This window comes from Cebidichthys violaceus, unplaced genomic scaffold, assembly GCF_023349555.1.
Source record: "Cebidichthys violaceus isolate CVI_PGR_0920_01 unplaced genomic scaffold, fCebVio1.0.p SCAF_35, whole genome shotgun sequence".
NCBI classification, from domain to species: domain Eukaryota; kingdom Metazoa; phylum Chordata; class Actinopteri; order Perciformes; family Stichaeidae; genus Cebidichthys; species Cebidichthys violaceus.
The window spans coordinates 706563-725658 of record NW_027176539.1 but is presented as its reverse complement, the minus strand read 5'-3'; the positions used below and the strand labels follow the sequence as shown (position 1 = coordinate 725658).

The following is a 19096-nucleotide window of genomic DNA, read 5'->3' as shown; positions in this document are numbered from 1 at the left end:
AACAATGTGATGGAAGGGAAGGGGGGGGGGGGGGGGGGGGGGGGGGGTCCACATGTTCATCACAATGGCGGCTTCAATCGGTAAAAGATGTAAATAAGAGTGTGGTCATCGTGACGTCACCCATCGGTTTGTGGACTGATGTTATGAAGCCATCTTGGATCACGGCCGTCGCCATGTTTGTTTTTTTGCAACCGAATGAACAGGAAGTGACCATATCTGGACTGAGGAGGAGTGACGTAGAGACGCCGTATACGTCTCTGGTAGAGACCTGTCAATCAGCGTGTAGCCCCGCCCCCTAAATCATCCCCTGTTTTATGGTCTGTTTGACTCCAAATGTTCCATAATGTACTAAATGAACATCATGCTGTATTGAAGAAGACTGTAAACTAGAGATTGAGACCATAAACTCATGTTTACAATGTTTACTGAGGGAATAAATCAAGAGAGAAGTAGAGTCATTTTAGACTAGACTTCTATACAACCAGAGGAGTCGCCCCCTGGTGGACACTAGGAGAGAATGCAGCTTTAACACAGCATCCAGTCCCTGCTGCTATTCTTTGATAAAGCAACGAAAGAGAGACGACTTAAAACAGCCGAGATGTGACGGGAAAAGGAACCAAAGAGGATCTGTTAATCACAGTAATAGAGGGAGTCCTTTCAGATCCGCCCTTTAATTCGGCGTCTGAATTGCTTTCAGGGAGGCTCCACCGTCGGCGCTTGCCAAAGAAACTTTTCTCTTTTCCGTGCATTCCAGTTTCTTTTGTAGAACTTAAAAAAAAGAAAACTAGCAGAGATGTTTCTTCACTCCGAGCAGACGGGGGAGAAGACAAGAGGTGTCGTCTTACAGGGATTAAGTGGGATCAGGTTTATTACCCCCCCCCCCCCCCTCCTCCCCCCTCCATCATCTCCAGCAACTCTTTGAAAGCTGCTACATGTAATGAAATAAAAAAACACACTGAACTCGCTGTAAAAAGACTAAACTGAGAGTCTCTCAATGTCTTAATGTCAAAGATATTTATAGCAAATATTTATCTCCACATCATTTTGTGGCTTTCCAAACTTTCCGTGCTCAAAATGTCCCGACTTCTAAAAGTGGACCGGGCCGCTTCCAGAAACACTCATCACTGTCTAATCGCCCTGTTTTCTTTTGATATCTGTAAAACTCCACTTTGCAGCACCACACAGACGCACATCCTCCAGGTGGAGCAGGTTTCACAGACGGATTAACCAAACACTGCGGCTTCTTCTCCTCCCGATAAAGACACACACACACACACACACACACACACACACACACACACACACACACACACACACACACACACACACCTCCTCAGAACACATGCAGCGAACATCCTCGCTTTCTCCAACAACAACAACAACAAGCATCCGCACGCCGAGGTCAGTTTTCATGCTTTTTTTTTTGTTTTTGTCTCCACCTTTTGCAGGTGAGCGGGCCTGCCCACTCCGGACCTCATCTGGCAGCTGAACGGGCAGACCATCCGCCCGGACTCCGCCCACAAGATGCTGGTGCGGGAGAACGGCGTGCACTCGCTGGTCATCGAACCCGTTGACCAGCCGCGACGCCGGCATCTACACCTGCATCGCCAGCAACCGAGCCGGGCAGAACTCCTTCAACCTGGAGCTCATCGTTGCAGGTAAAGAAAAAATTAAAAACAGGAACACAGCAGCAGCGGCGGCGGTGGTGGTGGTGGAAATGATTTTGGAGAAGAAGAAGAAGAAGAAAAAGGTCTCATTAACTCACTCTTTCTGCAGCCAAAGAGATGCACAAGACCCCGTCGTTCGTGGAGAAGCTGCAGAACACGAGCGTGGCCGAGGGTCACCCTGTGCGACTGGAGTGTCGCGTCACCGGGGTTCCGTACCCGCAGATCTTCTGGAAGAGGGAGAGAACGAGTCCTTCACTCACAACACAGACAGAATCAGGTAAAACCTTCTCTCATAGACTTCTATACAACCAGAGGAGTCGCCCCCCGATGGACACTAGAGAGAACGCACGTTTTAAAGACAAAATCCTACACACTGGCCCTTTTTTAAATACCGTGTCATTTTTTTTCCTTTTTTTTTTTTCCCCCAGCATGCACCAGGACAACTGCGGCTACCTTTGTATGATCATCCAGCCGGCCATGAAAGAAGACGCCGGCTGGTACACCGTGTCAGCCAAGAACGACGCCGGCATCGTGTCCAGCACCGCGCGCCTCGACGTCCACAGTACGTTCAGAGTCTAAAACACACACACACACACACACACACACACACACACACACACACACACACACACACACACACACACACACACTGCTTTACATCAACCACAGTTTACTAAATGAACATCATGCTGTATTGAAGAAGACTGTAAACTAGAGATTGAGACCATAAACTCATGTTTACAATGTTTACTGAGGGAATAAATCAAGAGAGAAGTAGAGTCATTTTAGACTAGACTTCTATACGACCAGAGGAGTCGCCCCCTGGTGGACACTAGAGAGAATGCAGGTTGTAAAGGACTTCCACATCGGAAGTGGAACTTTCTCTCTTCACATTATTAACCCCCCCCCCTCTGCTCGTCCACAGCTCAGTGGCAGCAGCCGAACCTCCCCAAGCCCAAGAAGGTGCGTCCGTCCACCAGCCGCTACGCCGCGCTGACGGAGAGAGGGCTGGACGTGAAGGCGGCCTTCTTCCCCGACTGCAGCCCGCTGCAGCCCGGCGGCCTGGTGGAGAGCGACGACCTGTAGAGACCACCGGGGGGGGACGGGGACGAGGACGAGGACGGGGGGGGCGGGGGGGGGGGGACGTCTGAAACCCTAAATAACCCTGAACGCTGCCCTCGTTCCCAGGCAGACAAAATACTTTACGACGGCGCCGAGGGGGGCAGAATATAACCACCTGAGGGTCACTGAACTTGCACATTACAGAACTGAAGGAGGGGTTGAGCCGGTGCAGCCGCAGACGGTTTCATACGTTTGTTTTTTTTTGTTTATAGTACGACACAAACCCAGTTATATCACCGAATTCATCCTCCGTTGCTTCATTTGATCAACTGGACCTGGAAAAACGATTGAAGTGTTTTAAAAGCGCGAGGACGGACCGTTCATACGTGTCCTCTGGAAGGTTGTTTAAGTGCCTCTCATGACTGTTTAAAAAAGAAACGTAGGGTTTACTAAGCATGTTTAAGTGATATACACAGACTAATACTGTACCTGTAGCACAGCTGTGTTTTTAAAAGACGACTTATAAAGAGACAGAATGGTTCAAAGACTTGTAGCCGTGATGTTTATGACTGTGTGTCAAACTGTCTCAGTGTTTTCATGGATGAGCTGACAGATGGTGGAAAAAAAGGCCGGGCCTTAACAAACAGGAAGTGTGTTTTGTTTTTGTTTTTTTTTAAGTGAAAGAAATGAGGATTAATGAAAGGGAATGAGATGTGTTTGTTAAGGAAGGTTGGATTTAAAAGACGGAGAAGAAAAAGCAGGTTCTTGATGGACGTCAACAGTTTAATGTGGTAAGTTAACGCTTGATTTGTATGGAAGACTAAAGGTGTCATTATAATGAATAAATAAATAAATACATCCATAAATGTCTTAATAAATAAAAGAATAAAAGAAAGAAATGTAGAAAACACTTAATGTGCAGGTTAATAAAAAAAAAGAAATGTGCGTATTTATTTAAATAAATAGGGAAAAGAAATCTAAATTAATTAAATATGAAAATAAACAAAAATAATTAATACATTTTTCTGTGCAAATGTACTTATTTTTGTATTAACCAGCACATCTACTTGATAAGACTTTTGTATTCTTTCTTTATTCTTTTATTTGTTTATTAAGTCATTTATGTATTTATTTTCATTACTCCAGTGGCAGCTTTAGTCCTCCATAGGCAGAGGGATTGAGTGTCTGTGGTGATGTTGAACAACGGGACATTTATTTTTAGTGATTTATTTTCTTTGATGTTTTATTTTGAAAACTGTTCTCACTCCACAGAGGGTGCTGTGAAAGGTTTCACTTTATTTACACACACACACACACACACACACACACACACATCAAAGATTGTCCATTTTATTTTTGTATGAAAAAAAAAAAAAAAAAAACTTTCCGACAATCTTAAAACTAAATGTATGTGAACCTTTAGTTCGCTGATAAATAAAAACAAAACAATAATTTCTTTATCATATAAATGTATCTACTGCCTTAAATCACTTTTAGGATTAATGCAAACACAGTTTATTTGCTTGTTATTTCTGGACACGGACACACACACACACACACACACACACACACACACACACACACACACACACACACACACACACACACAGTGCCAAACGACTGTTTCCAGGATGTATACCCCCCCCCCCCCCCCACAGTATTCAACACTCTAAGCTGGTAGAAAGTGAAATAAACAAGGTATATTTATATCTACTATTTTCATCACCTCTGTAATAATGTTATGTTATCTGTTCAGAGCTTGCATCAGCTGACAGTTACTGTGTTTGCACATTCTTATGCCAATCAATGCCTGTATATGGATTGTTTCTCCTGATATTATTTTAGGTTATGAAAGTTAATAAAAAAGTCAAACTCTTCAGAGACGGCGTGAGACGTTTTTATAGACTGAGAGAGAAACACGTCACCAGCCACCATTAATGTAATCCACTACTTTAAGAGGAATCTATTACACTTTTTGGACGTAAACAGCAGGTTTCAGTGAAAGTCTGTCCACAGCTGTAACCAGACACTCAAAACATTCCCAGAGCTAAAAATACCTCCACCTCCTCCTCCACTACCTCTAATGTCCTCCAGCTGCGGCATGACATGCCTGGCCCCCTTTGATGGGCCCCTCCAGAGGTGGGCCGGGGGGGGGGGGGGGGGGGGGGGGGGGCTGTGAGGGGGTCTCCCCAGGAAAGGGGGGGGGGGGGACTAAATGCTACGATCAGCCGCTTTACGGTCGTGGAAAAAGACCAACAACGTTCAATCTGCTGATCAAATTTAGGACCTTTAGGACTGGGCCAGACTCTCTGGAGTCAGCATCACCCACTGTCACGCGCACGCGCACGCACACACACACACACACACACACACACACACACACACACACACACACACACACACACACACACACACACACACACACACACACACACAAACACACACTAGGCCACGCCCTCTGCAGCTGGACAGAGTGACTCAGCACAAAGACAAGCGAGCAGCTGGACAGGGATCCTCTGAGACATGTGGGTTTGTGTCTCCTGTGTCAACAACAAGTTACGGCCTTTTTACAACCTGTGCAGAGATTTACGTTGCGTTCAAGTACCTTTGCTACCGTCAAGGACGCTTTAAAGTCCCACGAGCCCCCGGGGCTGCGACTTTTTCAAGGATCTGCAAACACCAACACGACTGCCGCCCCGTCCGACCTGCACAAACATCAGCCACACCTAGAGTGCATACAATATAAAACTAAAGGAATGAGTCCTAACAGCCAGAAATAAGTCCGCGTTTTTACACTTCCTGTTCCCTCGTCTCAAAGTCAACGGCTTTGTTAATGTGTTTCTGGTTTGATGTCTGAAATCAGGTCTGTGTTTAACACAAACGTTTATTTCTCTGATATAAAACAGGTCAGTGAACGCCCCTCTGGTGGATCTTAAAAAGAGTGTAAATGAGACGACTAGACGTCCTCACTAGAACACTAGTCCTCCTTTAGCTTAATGAAGGAGATGTGAAGTCACGTGACCGTGGTGGAGTTCCTTTATAGACTAACATGAAGTCACGTGACCGTGCTGGAGTTCCTTTATAGACTGACGTGAAGTCACGTGACCGTGGTGGAGTTCCTTTATAGACTGACGTGAAGTCACGTGACCGTGGTGGAGTTCCTTTATAGACTGACGTGAAGTCACGTGACCGTGGTGGAGTTCCTTTATAGACTAACATGAAGTCACGTGACCGTGGTGGAGTTCCTTTATAGACTAACATGAAGTCACGTGACCGTGGTGGAGTTCCTTTATAGACTAACGTGAAGTCACGTGACCGTGGTGGAGTTCCTTTATAGACTAACGTGAAGTCACGTGACCGTGGTGGAGTTCCTTCATAGACTGACGTGAAGTCACGTGACCGTGGTGGAGTTCCTTTATAGACTGACGTTAGATTTTTATGCTCCACTTCAAACATCATGAAAGTGGTGTTCATTTGTGAAGATCATCTTTAACGTTGAAGAATCATAAAGGTTTGTTTGACACAGAGTTTATTTTCTGCGATAATCAAAAAGTCAATGAAAGCATCTCATTGACTTTTTGTGGAGGGAATCAGAGACGCTAACTTCCTGTTGGACTACAAAACAAAGTCATCACTGCATCAACAATCACTCATGATCGTTTTTATGACCGTTTCTGCACCAAACACCATCAAATAATCAATGTATCGTCACCAAAAAGTACAGGTCGGTTCACTGTATGCAGAATGCTTTTCTGGCTTTTCTTACCCACAATCCTCTGCACAGCAGAACACAGAGACAGACGGATATGTTAGCAAGAGGGTCAGGGTCAATGCTCAACATTACGAAGTGGTACGTCCCAACTGTGTGTACTACATGCAACAGTACGTACTTTGTGAGGGCACTTAAGATGGTGATGGCACTAAATCTGTGACCACAGAGAACATTCATCTTCATCCATGAAGTCTTCTTCAGTGTAAATGTTCAGTCTGATGCTCCTCAGTCATCAGAGCTCTTTGTCTTAACCACTTCCTCTACAGTCTCAAACCAACAACACCCATCAGTCTTCTTCCCCTACATGGCCAGCTGCAGTCCTCCGTCCACCACCAGCACCTGTCCTGTGACGTAGGGAGACTCCAACAGGAAGAGAGCCGCCTGGGCCACCTCCTCCGGCTCGCCCAACCTCCTCAGCGGGACGGAGGAGCGCACCGCCACCGCGTCCTCCTCCTCCTCCAGTCCGGCGGTCATGTCGGTGCGGATGAAGCCTGGCGGTGTGAGGAAGACCGTGAGAGGAGAGGAGGTGAGGTAAGAGGAAAGATGAAGGAGGCACTCGTACCTGGAGCCAGCAGGTTAACTCTGACGTCACGCGAGGCGACTTCTTTCGCCAGAGACAGCGTGAAGCCCTGGAGGCCGGCTTTACTGGCGCTGTAGACACACTGACCAGCGTTCCCCCTCAGGCCCACGACAGAGCCTGCAACCAGCAAACACACAACCACTAGGATCATGCAGTACGACAGAAATGTTTCAAAATAAAACAGTTTTTGATGTCGAAGAGAAACGTGACAGGAGCTAAAAAGAGCGTTGATGAGCGGATCGGTAGAGATCACTCGTCCAGATCGAAAGCAGCAGACGACAGGTTTTAAAAATCGTTTTCCATAAGCTGGTGACGTACACCGCCATCTGGTGGCCACATCATGGAGGCTCCGCAGTCATCAGTAGTACCTATGTTAACGATGGCGGCTCCCTGAGTGCGCAGCATGCTGCGTAGCGCCGCCCTGCAGGTCAGCATGCTGCCCAGCAGGTTTGTGTGAAGCACGGCCAACATGTCCTCCGGTTTGGTCCTCAGCAGCAGAGCGTCCCTGAAACAAACACACACACACACACACACACACACACACACACACACACACACACACACACACACACACACACACACACTTTATTATTTTTTACCGTTATTTTATAATTAGTTTTATTTCATATTATTTATTTCTTTAAACAGTTGCATCCTTTGCCCAACACAGTCCTAAACAACTTCACAGTTTGTGTAAAGTTCTGGTTCCTGTCTGTTTGTACTTCACGGGTTAATAAAGTTGTATTGAATTGAAACATGCCATGTTTTAAACGGTGAAAGAGGTTAATGACCCTCGATGCTCTCTGCTCTGCACCCCTCACAGCAGTGAGGTGGAGAGGCCGCTCACCGGTTGATGCCGGCGGCGTTCACCAGATAGGAGACGTCTCCACACGTCTTCTGGATCGTCTCAAAGCTTCTCTTCACCTCCAGCTCGCTGGAGACGTCACAGCTGAGAGACACGTGGTCGACTGGAGGGAAGAAACAGAAGCTCTGTGTGCTTTATATACAAGATATATATATATATATATATATATATATATATATATATATATATATGTGTATATATACTGTCCTGTATGAATGAACTAGCTTTGTTGAAGTAACTAGAAGCATCAGATGTTTCCGTGCTGCTGACTGAAGCACGCGTCTCCCTACCTCCGCGTAGAGACGCCACGGTGGCTCGGCCAGCGTCCCGGTCTCTGGAGACCACAGCCACCCTGCAGCCCCTCTCGGCCAGCAGGCGGGACACCGCCCCCCCGATGCCCCTGGAGCCGCCACACACCACCGCCAGCCTGGACATGACGCACCGAGGGAGAGAGACGGCAGCACGGAGGACTCGATGTGAAGATGAGGGGGAGGGAGAGAGAGAGAGAGAGAGAGAGAGAGAGAGAGAGAGAGAGAGAGAGAGAGAGAGAGAGAGAGAGAGAGAGAGAGAGAGAGAGAGACTGGGTCTCCTGCTCCTCTGTGCCAAACGAAAAAGGAAAGTAAATGTGAACAAATGCAACGTGATGAGTGCATTAAAACAACATTAAAGCACTTTTATGATCTTTGAGGGTATTTATGTCATAAAATGCTAGTAGTCCGTTGTCTAAACCCACATGGGACAAGTTTAAATTCAGGGTTTATTTGATTCAAAGCTCATCTGATTTCTCTCAGGTGTGACTTTAGTGGTGCCTGGAGAAGAGAGCATACTCTCCATCTATTTGATCTATTTCACTTTATAGCGACCCGGTCCAGCAGAGGATGAACTCCCCGTGTTATATTCTTCTTGCATCTCTTGCATATTAAAATATGTTGGTAGTATTCTCTCATTTAACTGCTTGACTCCAGAGAGTGAAAGATATCACTGCTGACCCACAGAGACAGCAGTCCAACTAAAGTGAGGATCTGTGTTTGTGTTACATTAATGGACTATTATCTATTTTCATTGCATATTCTTTCTATTCGTAATATTCTTGCACATTCCTGGATAGCTCTTTTATTTTAATTAGTTACAGTGCACATATTTATCTCTTTTTTTCCCCCAGTAGTATAAATATTTTATTTATTGTAATTTTATTTCTATTCTATATATTTTCTATGCACCAATACACCAAAGCAAAGTCCTCGTAAAGTGTAAATAAATCCGGTTTGGAAATAAACCGGATTCTGGTTCTGAAACACACAAAGCACATAAACACTGCAGGAAAACAAACTAATAGGGAAAATAATATAAAATAAGAGGATATACTTGAGACGTACTGAGGACTGGTTAGACATGAAACAGACTAACATAAATCAGAAACACACGGTGAGCTGATGTCAACAGAAATGTCTCGGTGACGACAGTCTCGTCATTTTAGGGGTCATTTAGCCGTTAGTGACGTTAGCAGTTAGCTAACTAGCTAGCTGTGATAGCATGATACGTTGTATAGCACTAGCTGCAGCTTACCTTGTCTTCGGCTGCTGTTCTTCGTCGGTTAAACCGCGCTCCTCTTCGCTAAATAAGTGTAACGTACAGTTTCAGCTGAGCGGCGCCATGTTTGTTTCTTAGTTTCGCTGCGTTGCTCGTCGTTAGCCGATAGATGGCGTAGTGGTCACACACAGACACGTAAAGGACTACAAGCCGAAGACAAGGACAGACTGTTGTGTTTGTAAAGCCTGTGATGTTCGACACCCCTAAAATAGAGGATATATACCGGGGAACCCTCGTGTACGGAAGCCGAGAACGGCCATAGTAGCATTTAAAAAAAACATTTGTGACATTCCGTTAAATTGGTGACATTTGCACGTTGTAACTTTTCAAAATAAAAGTTCCGTGTTTATCTTTTTTTCAGAACTATATATAAAAACAATAATATATAACTATTCAAACTCAGAAAGCAATCTCAGGACATTTTAATTATTCTTTTTTTTCCAATGGAAAAAGACAGGACTGAGGGTTTAGCATAGCATTAGCAAATACATGAAATGTAGCCACGTAGCATCGATGCTAATAACACGAGAACACTTTGCATTTACTGAAAATGTCTTTAAAAAATAAGAAATAAGAAATAATTTAGGTGACAGGACTGATTGAGATTGACATAATCATTTATACGATATGATTAAAAATACATAAAATAGAGTGAGAGAGAACTTTTGGCCTTCAGGAGACTCAAATGATGCTACTTCCTGTTGATCATGTGACTTGTGTCATGTCCCACATGTTTACAAAGTGACAGGACTGAGTGGGACCTGGAGACACGACTACTTAACTAACTTGACCGTAATGTACTTAATTATTATTATGAGGCCTGGGCAATATATCGACATTATATCAATATCGTGATGTGAGACTAGATATGGAAATATGTCATAAATGTTGTCTTTTCCTGGTTTTAAAGGCTACAAGTAGGAAGACACACAACTTAAACTTAACAACTATCCTTGAATCCAATTGTCTTTGCGGAATGAATATTCCTATTATGTCTTTTCAATATACTGTAGAGGCAAACATTTACTGCTATATACTGTAATTTCACAGTTCTACTCTCTGACTTAACTTTTAGAATATTCTATATTTCCACCGACACACTGACCTGCTCTTTGCCTCTTAATTGCCGTCACTTATTCTCCCTTCTTTGCTTTATTGCTCCCCGTGTGGACATTGATTTCCCCAGCAGAGTGAAGCTGTCTCTGCTGTGAGTTGTGATGGAGACAGAGAGAGGAGTTGGCGGCTTTCACCTGGATTCTCCAATCAGACCGAGAACCTCTGCAGCACTGAGTTGTGAGGTTAAATCAGCGCCGGAGAGTCGACCCGGGACTCCGAGCAGAAAGAATTAAAATGTGTGATTTGCTTAAAATCTGTATTTACTCTTGACCTCCATTATTTTCAAAGAATATGTTCAGCTTCCCCGCTAGAAAAAGATCTTTTTAACTGGATACCTCTCAAAGAACTTCTCCTTTTTTCTTCTTTTATTTTGGTAGGTTCAGCAGTTTAGTTCCTTCTTCAGTCATTAGTTAATTATCCAATGAGGTGAAAAACCTCTTTATAGAAAAATACATTTAAATATGTTTAACACCCACTGCTGCCACAACTCTCGACTTAACACCAGACAATAAACTATATGCATCTCATTTTAACACAATACTTTCCATAACCCTCTTTATGTACAGTAATATTGGATTTTGCAGTGAGTTTACTGTGTGTGTGTGTGTGTGTGTGTGTGTGTGTGTGTGTGTCAAAGAGAGAAATGGAGCTTCATTTGTATTCATTTATTCACATCTTTCACACCTTACTGATCTATTCATGCTCACTTCTTTCATGAGTGCACACCAGATATTTCTCTGTCACCCTGCACACACGCACATGCACACACACACACACACACACACACACACACACACACACACACACACACACACACACACACACACACACACACACACACACACACAATACTACACGACACTACACGATGCTACACAATACTAACACACTTCCTGAGATAAAAATAGTAGTTCTTGCCTCGTGAATTGTACTAATATTCACATTTCAGTTCTGTGTCAGACCTGCATGACTGAAACCTGAAAGTTTTCTTTATGTGTGTTTCTCACTTACTCTCTCTCTCTCTCACACACACACACACACACACACACACACACACACACACACACACACACACTTGTATATTTCCTGCTGAGTCTCACAGGGCTCCTACGTTGAGGTAACTCATCACCATGGTAACAGTCCTCAGCAGCGGGCCGTGTGCAGAGGACTGACCTCTCTTGTCACTTCCTGTCAGTGTTTCCCAGCTGAGCTCAGCGAGGAGGAGAACCTCTCCGTAAGTCTGTGAACGACGCCGACGACCACCTGACCTCACCCAATGAGCCCAACCCAGAAGAACCGAGGCTCCTGAGGCGTCTGTAGATTTCTACTAAATTCACCAAAAGTTACCGTCACATAACGCCTCATTTGCATATATAAACATAACATTTCAGAAAACTTGTAATACAATAAATACTCGTCTTAATATGAGTGATGAAGTGGTGAAGTTTCAGGTTGATATCTATAAGTTTATGTCTTTTGATATTTTCAACTGATTCATACAAATATATAAAATAATAAAAACAATAAGTCGTCACTTTTTAAATAAAGCAAAGCTACACTAAACTTACAAACTACCCTTTTTATATTTATTATTTTGTAAAATATATATTTACATTCAGTGCAATTAAATAAAACGTATCATTGCTATAATTATTAATATTAGTCCGTCCAAGCTTTGTGTTGGAGACAAAGAGGAGAGGCGAGGACACAAGTACTCGTGTCCTCACTGATACTAATACACGATACTAATACACAAGAAAACACAACATTACCGTGAAGTACGGAAGAGTATCAGGAAGAAAAAAAACGGCATTTCTAGAATCCGGTCATAATTGCAGCAGTATATACGTGTGTATATATATGTGTGTGTATGTGTGTGTGTGTATGTGTGTGTATATATATGTGTGTGTATGTGTGTGTGTATGTGTGTATATATATGTGTGTGTATGTGTGTGTATGTGTGAACGCTGGTCGTTTGATTTACTGTCAAAGGTTCAGCCTGTTAACTTAACACCTCGTCTTTATTCTCAAAACACAAATTAAACATGAAAATACTCCCCTGAAGTAATAAAACATCGACTCAGCAGAAGAAGAATTATGGAAACCATTAGCTTTTATTGTTATAGAGACTTTTTTAAATTTTTTTTTTTACAAAATGTGCTATTCCCTCAAATACTTCAGAATGTTTTTTCACATAATAGATTTGTGCCAAATTTTCAGTTTCACCATTTCCAGACATACAGACGGACTAAAGTACAGACAGACGGACAGATCATGTCGCCTTGGCGCCAGGAGAATCCGGAGTGTTCCGATGAAATCCACTTTATTGACCGTGAACAACGAGGCTCCGTGTTTCTGAGAAGTGTGCAGCCGGGTTCACACGGCCGACACGGAGGAGGAGTCGGTGCGACGAGGTTCGTCTCCACAGAGCGTGAACCAGAGCGTCTGACTGACGGGAGCGCTTACACCGGTGAAACCAAGAAGAAGAAGAAGAAGCACAGAGCCGGAGGTCGGTGCGGTGATCGCCAAGACAACGTCAGATTAATATTCAGAAAGACAAAAATAAAATAAAGGAAAAAAAAAAGAAAAAAAAAGGCCCTAACAGTGATTCGTACCATCCTTTCCCCACACACAAACACACTACAACATATTCCAGCAGTCAGTTACACAGTGGTCCCCCTCGATCAACAACGAAGAAACAAACAAACAAAACAAAAAAGGCCGATTCAGTCGGTGAACTCATTCTCAAAAGCCAGATTTGGCACGATTCAGTGATTTAAAGTGTTTAAATACCTCACAGGAGATCAATAAGTCGCGTTACATGAAATGTCGTGGGGTCCACTGAGGCGATAACGTTCATTCCTAATAACAGTACCTTTATTTTGAAGGATTTCGTCACACGTTGAGACATTTGATCCGATCTCAAGTCGCTCTAAAACTGTTTTATGTTTCAATAAGCACCAAAAAAAAAAAAAAAAAGATCCCCTCAAATCAACACAGACATCTGAATTCAAGTCAATACGATACTCAACTTTAAGAACTTTTTATAGAAGTAAATGTACAAAAATAACCAAAAAAAAACAACCCAACCGCAGAAATCAAGAGAAACACACAGATCGATTTCAATAAAAGCTCATCTTTGGAGACGAGACGGAGTCCCTCGTCTCGTCCCGTGGAGTCCGTACGACATTCTGTGCTTTAGCTAGCTGTGGGCTTTTCTGTTGCCACGAGTCACTTCAGGAATGAGTTCTAGTGTACAAACAGAACGGCTGAATCAGCATATAAATACACACCGACGCGCGTCGCGTTCGCTCTGGTGATGCAGAGCTGCGTCTGAGAGGAGCGACGCAGGTCGGACAATACAAAGAGAAAAAAGGTACAAAGTAAGCAAATGTTTTGACTGCAACGTCCGTCATGGAGTGTGTTTAAAATAAAGAAAATAAAGGCATTAACTGACAGCACATAATCACATGCAGATAGTCTGATCACTGCGGGTAACGGTTTACTCTGGAGGTCTGTGAACGCCCCGCGGAGACGTCTTCCACGCCTTTAGAAATAGAGACGTTTGTTCCCTTCGACTCATTCCGCTGACAGACGGACCGAAGCGACGCCGATCGGATCGGTCTGAGGGAGTCGAAGTGTCGCCGACGAGGTGGACTAAGGCTCGCGATAGCCGAACCCAAAAAGAAAGAAAAGAGGCCGATCTATGAAATAAGTTAAAGTGTGTAACATATCTATATCAACAGCTCATACTGGTTGTTCTTTTTTAGGACTAATCTTTGTGTCCTTTATGTACAATAAAGTGAGGAACAGTACAAGGCACACATTTAAACAGCTGAATTGTTACAAAGATATAAATAACCAACAAAAAAAAAAACAATAATAAGGAAAAAGTTCATGAGTAGTGTGCTGACTACGGAAGCCCTGAAGGGACACAATTATTATTATTTTTTTATTTGTTATTTTGAAAATAAGAAAGGTTGTTTCCTGTTGGCTCAAATCAGTCCGACTGACAGAGATACGTGTGTGTGACTACATCCTGTTTTCAAAATAAGGTGTTAACAAAATACAAACATGGAAATAAAATGAAAGGGACTCTGTGTCCCTAATAAATGAAAAATACCACAAAACTATGAGAGAAGCGTCTTTATTCTTTGATGTTCGGCTGCTGGAAAATTAATAAATCCTGAATTCCAAAGTAAAAGTCCGACATCTCTGCCGTGAAATAGCCACATTTCTTTTCAGTATGTATGCAGTCAGAGAAGAAGTCAAATTTCAGGAGTTATGGAGCAACGTGTGTTTTTATAGCAAAAATGTAGCTATTTCATGCTAGAAATGTGGGACTTTTACTTTGAAAAATGTCATAATTCACTGTATGTAGTCAGAGATTATTATTCTGTTTCCAGCAACACAAAAATCACAGAATAAAGACGTTTCCCTCACGATTTAGTGGTATTTACTTCATTCATAAGCAACACAGGAAACCTTTCTTTATACTTCTTCAGAATATAATGCATTTGTTTATGTACTCTTTGTTAACACCTTATTTTGAAAACCGGACGTTGTCACACGTGAATCTCTCTCCACTGACTTCACTGAACGTCTCCGTCGGATGATTTGACCCGAACATCTTCGTCCTTTATCGTGATGAAGACGTAAACTCCTGCTGATCTCAAGATAACGACGTTAAAAACAGTGTTTGAACAATGTCCGTTCAGGGCTTCCGTACCTAACTCTGTCCACTGTGCTTTTCAATGACAACATGTTCTCCTCTCTCTCTCTCTCTCTCTCCCTCTCTCTCTCTCTCTCTCTCTCTCCCTCTCTCTCATGTGCCGACAGCGTTCGTTCTCTAAAGGAGTTAAAGTGTCAAAATGAAGGTCTTGTCCCGGCAAACCTCGCGAGCGCTGATCCGTTTTGGTTTTTGCACGGCGACGCACCGCAGCGAGGCCAGTGACCGTGTGTGTGAGTGTGTGTGTGTGTGTGTGTGTGTGTGTGTGTGTGTGTTAGATGCTGTCTACAAAGCTGCCGGGGAACAGTCCGGTCCTGCCGTTCCTCTGCAGCGTACCCTTGAACCAGCCGTCCTCCCGCTTCCTGTGGACGAACACAATGTCGCCCTCCTTGAGTTCCAGCTCCGCCTCGCTCTGGGGGGGGTAGGACACCACCACTCTGTACCTGGAGGACGGACACACACACACACACACACACACACACGCACACACACACACACACACACACACACACACGCACAACCACAACAACAAAGTCATGAATTTAGCGGGAAGCTTAGTTTATATTCAGCGTAGTGAAGCCGGTGAGAAAAGGACATAATAAGAGCGGGCACGTGAGGCCTGGTCGTGCACGTGACTGTCACTAATAGTTCACTGATGAAATCACTATTTACACGTCTGGGGGTTATAGCTGTGCTCCCTCTGAACTCTGGGAGATTCAGGTCACCGTACCTCTCGCAGATGATGGGCCTCGCGTCGTGCTGCTGAGACAAGAGAGAGGAGCACGGCTGGCGAGGAGGAGGAGCGATGGGGGCGCATCCATCCAGGGGGCTGCTCTTCCGGTGGGAGGACTCTGGGGCCGAGGAGGACGAGAAGGAGGAAGACACGGCGGCGGCGGCGGCGGGTTCGGGCTCGAGGAGGCCGCCGGAGCCGAAGGGAGGGGAGGAGTCGTGGTCTCCGGCGGCAGCAGCAGCAGCAGCTTGTTCCGCCTCCAGGGTCGGAGAGGAGGGCGGCGAAGGACGAGACTTCTTCTTGTTGGAGGACAGCAGCTTCAGGAGGCTTTTCTTTTCTCTCTGCAGAAACAACAGCATCATTCACGCGTCAGAGACACAGGTACGTTCTCATCCCTCTTATTGTTAGATGTTACATAAGGCATATCGGACCTTCACGTCTTTGTCCAGTCGGCAGGCGAGAGCCGAGCTGTTGGATGAGGGATTGAGGACGGCCCCGGGTCTCAGAGCGTCACCCTCCAGGGACGCAGCGCTGACGTTGGGGGGAGTCAGAGACGCGGCGGCGCAGCCCATCGCCGCGCCCGCCCGGGAGCAGCACTGGGCGGGACCGGAGGAGGAAGGCTGCGGGCACAACACCAGGTGTGGCAGATACGCCACAGGTGTAGCGGACTGGATGGGAGTCACAGCAGCCGTGGGCCGGTCCTGACTGTGACACGCAGCTGCAAAAAAAGAGATATAATATATAATATAATGTTACACATTTAAAACCATCTTGGCCTTTTTTGCAACCAGTGAACAGGAAGTGACCATATCTGGACTGAGGAGTGACGTAGAGACGCCGTATACGTCTCTGGACCTGTCAATCACAGTGTAGCCCCGCCCCTAAATCATCCCCTGCTTTATGGTCTGTTTGACTCTAAATGGAGTATAATGTACTAAATGAACATCATGCTGTATTGAAGAAGACTGTAAACTAGAGATTGAGACCATAAACTCATGTTTACAATGTTTACTGAGGGAATAAATCAAGAGAGAAGTAGAGTCATTTTAGACTAGACTTCTATACAAGCAGAGGAGTCGCCCCCTGGTGGACACTAGAGAGAATGCAGCTTTAACACATGAAGCTTTGACTGTATTTGTCAGAACCGGACGTTGTCGCCTGCTTTAAATGTTAAAATTGTAAGAAGAAATCATTATTGAGACTCCCCCTTATTTAAAACCCCTTTCATTGAACAAGCCACCATCCAGAGTCCCTTCCCCTCCCGGTGAACGTACCGGTCCGGACCGCGTTGCGAGCCTGATTCACGGTCATCTGGGAGCCGACGTGCAGAGGGACTTTGGGCTGTTGACCCGTGGCCGTCTGAGCCGCCGTCGCCACGGCCGCGGGTTGCGAGTTGGCGGGAGCGGCGCCGGAGCAAACGGCGAGCGGCTTGTTGAAATCGGGACCCGGAACGATGGCCCCGAGGGCCGCAGAAGAGGGGCTGACGATGGTGACCCCCCGGCCCGCCTGGGTGCACAGACTCATGGGCGCTTTGGGCTGAGTGCTGCCTGACCCCGTCCTGAAGGGAGAGGGCAGAAAGACGGAGGGTGTGAGGTAGCAGGAGAGCGACAGGACAATTTTAATACCTGGATAAAACATAAAACAGATATGTTGGTTCACTTCTCTCTGGTTTGTTTTTAAGTCTGTTATTTGTGTTTTTATGTGGTGCTTGTGAAATTTTTACCCTTGTAAATGAGATTTTAAAATCTCATTGGGACTCCCCTGAATAAATAAATGATAGGACTTTAAATACAAACAATAAAAGAAGAAGTGTACTCCAGGGCCTTGCCGTGTAGAGCCTGACAGCTAATAGGTTCAAAATGAGGACCAGGTGGGATCATTAACCCGGGGCTGTGCATCACAGACAAACGGACGCGACAGCAGGCGTGTGAATGCGTGACGGAGTGTTCAGCCTTAGTGAACCACCGACCTGCTGACGGGGCTCATGTAGTTCCCGGGGAACACTCCGATCTTGCCCGTGTGCATGGAGGTTCCCTTGAACCAGCCGTCCTGACAGCGCTCCAGCACCAGAAACATCTCGCCCTTCCTCAGCTCCAGCTCGTCCTCCTTACGGGGCGTGTAGGGGAACATGGCCACGTATCTGGATCCAGAACAAACACAGAGGAGGAGCTTAACAAACACGCATTTTGCATGACGCTATTGTGTCAATACGCAAACGGCAATTATCAATCTTTTTTGAGATGTCTTACGATGTGTCTTACGATACCCTACGATATATCCTACGATGTCTTACAATATGTCCTACCATGTCCTACGATGTCTTACAATATATCCTACCATGTCCTACGATGTCTTACAATATGTCCTACCATGTCCTACGATGTCTTACAATATATCCTACAATGTCCTACGATGTCTTACAATATATCCTACCATGTCCTACGATATATCCTACGATGTCCTACGATGTCCTACAATATATCCTACAATATATCCTACGATGTCCTACGATAAATCCTACGATATATCCTACAATATATCCTACGATGTCCTACGATATATCCTACGATGTCCTACGATATATCCTACGATATATCCTACGATGTCCTACGATATATCCTACAATGTCCTACGATGTCCTACAATATATCCTACAATATATCCTACGATATATCCTACGATATATCCTACAATATATCCTACGATGTCCTACGATATATCCTACGATGTCCTACGATATATCCTACAATATATCCTACGATGTCCTACAATATATCCTACGATATATCCTACAATATATCCTACAATATATCCTACGATATATCCTACAATATATCCTACGATGTCCTATGATATATCCTACGATGTCCTACGATGTCCTACAATATATCCTACGATATATCCTACAATATATCCTACAATATATCCTACGATATATTCTACAATATATCCTACGATGTCCTACGATATATCCTACAATATATC

The 19096-nt window shown here is 44.6% G+C and overlaps 3 protein-coding genes across 3 annotated transcripts in view; 1 reads left to right on the top strand and 2 right to left on the bottom strand.

The window, feature by feature from the left end:
• palld (palladin, cytoskeletal associated protein) overlaps window positions 1–2915 on the top strand; it is a 54716-nt gene extending 51801 nt beyond the window's left edge. The window contains 6 exon segments of the mRNA XM_068725273.1: window positions 1449–1572; window positions 1574–1658; window positions 1777–1904; window positions 1907–1944; window positions 2096–2229; window positions 2593–2915. Coding sequence (XP_068581374.1) covers window positions 1449–1572; window positions 1574–1658; window positions 1777–1904; window positions 1907–1944; window positions 2096–2229; window positions 2593–2753 — 670 coding nt within the window. The 3' untranslated portion in view covers window positions 2754–2915.
• Window positions 2916–6374: 3459 nt separating this feature from the next.
• cbr4 (carbonyl reductase 4) lies at window positions 6375–9715 on the bottom strand. Its single transcript, XM_068725392.1, has 6 exons — window positions 9513–9715; window positions 8237–8543; window positions 7929–8049; window positions 7450–7586; window positions 7064–7198; window positions 6375–6992 (listed from the first exon to the last, which is right to left on the bottom strand). Exons 2-6 carry the CDS (start codon window positions 8379–8381, stop codon window positions 6802–6804), a joined length of 729 nt encoding a protein of 242 aa, XP_068581493.1. The 5' UTR covers window positions 8382–8543; window positions 9513–9715; the 3' UTR covers window positions 6375–6801.
• A 3032-nt stretch (window positions 9716–12747) lies between these two features.
• Window positions 12748–19096, bottom strand: part of sh3rf1 (SH3 domain containing ring finger 1) — a gene marked incomplete at its 5' end in the record, with an annotated part of 37096 nt that continues 30747 nt past the window's right edge. The window contains 5 exon segments of the mRNA XM_068725272.1: window positions 12748–15824; window positions 16112–16452; window positions 16543–16829; window positions 17386–17669; window positions 18081–18251. Of these exon segments, the coding sequence (XP_068581373.1) occupies window positions 15656–15824; window positions 16112–16452; window positions 16543–16829; window positions 17386–17669; window positions 18081–18251 (1252 nt within the window).